We start from the raw sequence: 6000 nt of genomic DNA on the forward strand, positions 1-6000 counted from the left end.
CCAGCTGGTGAGCGCTGCTCCACAAGATGGGTTGCGATCAAATTTCCTGTGGGCGCCCACCACTTAAAGTGTGAAACTGAGAAATGCATGGACAGCAGACCGCCACGCTCACATCACGACCCTACCACTTTCTGCTGACGTGGACACTCGCTACGTGCGACAGAAGCCTTCTTTATGGAAAAGCAAGTACGGTTTTTTTTTGTGGATGAAAGAAAAAGGCATTTCCTCGCTGGCAGAACACGTGGGAGAGTATCGCCGACGTGGCAGAAGAGCACGTGTGAAGCTGTCGCTGTCGTTCAGTTGCTTGTTTTAAGTTTCAACTGAAGCACTTTTTGCCATTAGCGACCTTTGCTGGCTATGGCGCTCTGCAGAAACCCTAACCCCAATCCTCCATAGCCATGCGTTATATCTGTGTTCTTTTCTTTTCTATGATGCTTTCTTCTCCTTGATCACAGGCCAGCGTCGTTTGTGATCGCCGCATACAGCTATGGCATTCTTCACATCTTTTCTGCCGTGATTTCTCGTCTTTAATCATATTTTAGCTTGACAGAGCATGCCCTCGCCATCGCCGCACAGCATACATCCCCCTTTTAGAAAACCCTATATGCCGCAGAGAAGCCATGGAGAAAACCATCCTTGAGAATGGGAGACCTGACAAGCCAGTGACTTGCCCTAGGTGCCAAAGCTCGAACACCAAGTTCTGCTATTTCAACAACTATAATGTGAAGCAGCCTCGCCATTTCTGCAGAGAATGCCAGCGCTATTGGACTGCGGGAGGGTCTCTGAGAAACGTTCCTGTCGGAGCGGGGCGACGGAAGCACAAGAGCTCTCATACCAATCCGGCCAAGTCGACTGGCACCAGTACCGGCAACGGCGACGGCAATCCTCATTCCGGCAGCGTTTCTTGCATCTCCAGCGGTGATCTAGATCAAGGTTTGTACATTTCGCCCATCGATTCCAGCTCTGTATTATCTTTAAAGTGTAGCTCCGGCAGGAAAACGCTGCCAGAAACGGAGACCTTCGCAGCAATGGAGAATAAGGCACATGAGGATGTTACAGTAATGAAGGGTTCAGAAAAGTCAAGGTTTGCAGAGATGGTGCAGAAACCTGCAAGGAAACTTGCCTTACAATTGAAGCCATCCAAGCAGACACATGCCACAGAAGGAGTTTACACAGAAAAATTACCACCATCACATGCAAATGCCACACATGAGTTGCCACCATCACACCACAATGCCAAACATTATTTGCCACCATCCCAACACATTGCAGAGCATGATGAATCCACTTGCTGCTCATCAGTTACAGCAACCCTAGCCTCTTCATCATCAGAGGCAGTTTCAGCTAGCACAAGAACGCCCATGAATTCCCTGGGATTTGAGAATCCCCCAGCCTTGTGGGGGCAGTTGATGTGGCCCTGGTCATGGCCCTTTGTTTTTAATGGAAGTAGTGCCATGCCTCAAGTTGATCCATCTTTTGCGGCAGCTGTTGGTGCTATGGTTGCTGGCGGCATGCCTCAAGTTAATCCAGCATTTGCAGCAGCGATTGGTGCTGTGGCTGCTGGCAGCATGCCTCAAGTTGATCCAGCTTATACAGCTGCAAGTTTTCTGCAATGGCCGCATGTGTGGAATCCCTATGTATGGGGTTTACCATGGAATGATGTGGCTTGGAACTTGACTAGTATGACTGCTAATGATCCCGACGCCCTCAGCAAACGCCCCCGATCAGCTACACAGGAGGAGCAGGGGTCTCTTTGTGTACCCAAAACCCTGAGGATGGACCGTGCAGATAAAGCAGCTCACAGCTCCATCTTAAGCACTCTTGGTGTGGCGAGCCTGCCCCGTTCTCCAGCATCTGCTGGCTTCTTCGATGCATTTCAACCCAAGGCTGATGTGTTCCAACCCAAGCCACTGGTACATCAGGCACCTGAAGAACAATCAGATCTTCAGCAGCATCAGTCACCACACACAAATCCGGCAGCTCAAGGCCGGTCAGTTGCCTTCCAGGAAGGCAATTGATCATGTTAGTATCTGTGAAAGCAAGCCTAAGCCCTTGGACTTATAATTATGTTTTGTTCCTATAGAACACCACAACTGGTTGAAATTACGCTTTACACCCACGTCAACAAGACCAGCCATGGACTTTCAATTATGATTTGTTGCTCTATATAATGACAAAAATGTAATCTACACCCACAAATACTTCTGTATGACAGATACTTCAACTTCTTACTATCTGCATTGGGATCTTTCTGTATATATCATCACGGTCAGAGCTTACCCTGCAAATTGCTATCATGTCACATCTCAGGGTAAAGGTGGTGTACATGATGGGCGTATTGTACTCAGAGTTAAGTACAAACATGGAAAAAACATATGATGGTTTCGTGAGAATTTTGAATCATGATTGTGCTTTTGGAAACAGTGGTGAAGTCTTTGTCAGCTAAAAAGAGGAAACCTCCATGCTTTCAGCAACTACAAAGAAACTTGCATCATCAAGCCATAGACTCGGATGCTTGTTTTGGGTGCAGGTTTTAGTGCTGCTTGGTTTGGGAGGCTCGTCATGGAATAGGAGGGGAGTCTCTGCATGGAGCTTGGCTTGCCTAGGGTATTCGTTTCGGTGGATATTTTCTTCATGGTCTTGTGCTGCAAGTCTCTTATTATTGATTAAGCATGTTCTTACCATTAAATACTACTATCTCATAACTTGAATGATATGTTTATCTTGAATATTTATCATGTCTAGAAAGTAAAAGAGGAAATAGCCATAGCAATTTGTAAGGAGGATTGAGAAGTATATTACCAAGTTGTTTTGTGTGAAGTGAAGCATCATAACAGTTAAAGCATGATGGTCATTGTCAAGCCCCTAGACTAACAAACATTGCGTTCAAGTTTTTAAAAAAAAAGGAAAACACACACAGACTTGGGCATTTAGCTCAATGCCCAACAATAGAGCCAATCAGGCTTACCCTCGAGCGCACGGGGATTTTAGCATTAGATACATGGCTCCACATGCAAAGTCCTTGGCGTCCCATACCACCAGTACACACCCATCAAATGTTAGCATGGACTAGTCTCAAGGCCTCGAATCCAAGTGTGAGGAGCTCTCGCTCAAATTGACTCATAAAGTCACTTTTATAGGCCTCCTACAAAATAGGATCCAAATAAAGCACATGTCTCATAAAAGCTACTTACCTCCACTTAAGAGGCCTTACCCCTACGCTAAGGTTTACTGAGCCTGAAGATCTTAACCACGGTAAACCTTGGGACATAACATTTTTCCCCGCCTAAGAACCATTGATGTCCTCAACAATGAATCTTGGGAAGTGACCAACTCCTCACACTACATAGCATTGATTGCCATGCAGCCTCAACCTTAGATAGTTCTTTCCATTTGATCAAGTACTTTGAATAGTTGGTATGTTGAGACCGTCTAGTACGTTTATCCATAACCAACTTGGATTCCATTGGAATATACCTAGTCATGTCTTTGTGATTAGGGATCTCCTCCACTAGCACAATCTCATCATCTTCACCTAGACGTTCTTTGATTGATGTGAAACACAAAGTGAATCTTGACTGTGCTAATTGGCAAGCCATATCACTAATCTTCTTTGTGATCTGGTAAGGACCACAACATGGAGAACATAACTTGTGATGCTTGCGAGTTCTCATCGTCTAAGAGCCCTCATGTAAAACTCTTGAGGTTTGTTTTTGGTGTTTAGTGTAATATTGAGCATGATCCTCCTGAGCACTCTTTGCATTTTTCTTTGCAACTTTCAACATATCCTACGTATCTTGCAAGCAATCCATTGTTGATTGCAACTTGACCCCCCGTAGTCCTACGACAATGGGTGACTTCAGCTGAGAACTGTACATAAGCATAAATGGGCTAACACTAGTAGTAGCCACATGCTTCTCTTGGAGACATACACCTAAGCATATCCTCCATAGTTTGGTTTGTTCTCTCCGTTTGACCATCCGATTTGGGATGATCTGAAGACGACGTGCTCAAGTTTGATTCCAATTTGGAAAATACTTATTGCCAGAATTGTGCAGTGAAGTTGGGATCTCGATCACTATCAACCTCCTTGGGCAATCCGTAGATCTTATACGATTTCTCCACCAAGAGTTGAGCCAATCCATGATTCTTTGCTGACGACTTGGTAGGGATAAATCTAGCCATCTTCATCATTCGATTAACGATGAACTAGATTGCTTCATGACCCCTATTAGTTCGGGATAATCCAACTACAAAATCCATTGAGACACTTTGCCACTTATTCTCAAGAATTTGCAAAGGATGCAATAACCCTCCAGCTCTAAGCCTTTCAACTTTATTTAGTTAGCATTGGGTGCACTTCCACACATAATCCTCAATAAAGGATTTTATGTGTGGCCAACAAAAATGTCGGCCAACCAAGGCCAAGGTTCTATGTATGCCTGGGTGCCTCATGTCATGGCACACATGCAATATCAAAGCTTGGATGTCTAGATCACTGGGCACACAAACCTTGCCATCCTTAAACAATAATCCACCTCTAATGAATGCAAATGTAAGTTTAGATGCTACTGTAATGATGGAAATACAAGATTAAAGCCAAAAAACTTAATTGGGATTAATTAAGCCCACTGTTATGTGCCTGCAAAAATAAAAAAGATTTATTTTTTTATTTTTCTTATAGAGAACTCAATCGACACATTAAACAACCAAAAACCACACAAAAACATAACAAATCCCACACACTAAACCCACATTAACTAAGAAAAACAACCCACGCAACAAAAATCAAAACAAATAAGGACCAACCAACCTTATCTCTTCCTTTTCTCCTTCCTTCTCTTACCTTATCCACTATGTTATGCACACAGAGTGGCTAAAATGGAAGAAAATACAAGAGAAAGCACGAAGCAAGAATGAAACTAAGATTTAAGCCCTTACCTCCCTAGCAGTGGCGCCAATATTAAACTTATTTTACCACACTCTCAAGAAAACTCAAGCATAATGCCAAAAGAAAACTCAAGCAATGGCATTATGCACACACCAATGAAAGGCTCAACATGAGAGAAAGATATCAAACAAACTTGTTGTGGGGATGCAAGGGAAATCCGTTTAGAGCTTCCCAAGGGAGGATCTCCAACCACTAGAGAAGTAGCTAGTGCAAACTTGCCTCCCACCGCTTGTCATTAAACAATGTTTGTGTTGATTCTCTTGGACATACCCGTTCATAACTCCATAGCTATTTTGATGCAACCCAATAACCTGTAAAAGAAACTGTCACTCACACACTCTAGCAAGAGGATAAGAGGAAGAGAACATAAGAGCTCTAAGATTGCACAAGGGAAGTGTGTGTTCTCATTCCTTACATTATTATTTATACAAAACTTATAAGTGATCGGGCATCCAAACTTGGGTGGCCATTGTGAAAAATGAGAACTATGTGTATCTACATCTACTAGTATATATGTGTATATGATGCCAGCATTACACTTAGCTTGGACATCCCTTGTTTACATCATGATACGCTCATTTGAGTAGGAAAAATCCGTAAGATAATACATGAAGTGTTTAAAGACCCACTTGGGCACACAAAACATTACAAGTGACCCAATTAATGATGCCAATCACTTGTTTCGCTTAGATGGACTTCAAAAAAATAATTTGTGGGCTTGTGTAAGCCAACTGCCCAGTTAACCACCATCAGAGATGTGGTTAACATGTAGAAATTTAATCTGTCGGCTCTCGGAACCTTATCAATTTAGCTACCAGGAGGAGGAGGACAAGATTTCTTGGTAAATGCAAGATTATCTTAATAAAGATTTTGTTCCGTCTAGTAAGTCTCCATGGGGCACTCCCATTCTTCTATCACAGAAGAAAGAAGGTATCATGTGCTTCTGTGTAGAATACAAAGTCTTGAATAAACTCACTATCAAGAATAGGTATCCTCTTTTACCGAGGATGGATGACTTATGGTAGACCATCTTCATAGTACAAAGTATT

The 6000-nt window shown here is 43.1% G+C and overlaps 1 protein-coding gene across 1 annotated transcript; it reads left to right on the top strand.

Moving 5' to 3' along the window:
* Positions 1 to 300: 300 nt before the first annotated feature.
* LOC147607016 (uncharacterized) lies at positions 301 to 2402 on the top strand. The gene has a single exon (XM_086791335.1). It carries the CDS (start codon positions 621 to 623, stop codon positions 2016 to 2018), a length of 1398 nt encoding a protein of 465 aa, XP_086647461.1. The 5' UTR covers positions 301 to 620; the 3' UTR covers positions 2019 to 2402.
* The last annotated feature ends 3598 nt before the right edge of the window (positions 2403 to 6000 follow it).

The sequence above is a fragment of the Cibotium barometz genome, chromosome 56, assembly GCF_041138505.1.
Source record: "Cibotium barometz isolate CiBa-2024 chromosome 56, ASM4113850v1, whole genome shotgun sequence".
NCBI classification, from domain to species: Eukaryota; Viridiplantae; Streptophyta; class Polypodiopsida; order Cyatheales; family Cibotiaceae; genus Cibotium; species Cibotium barometz.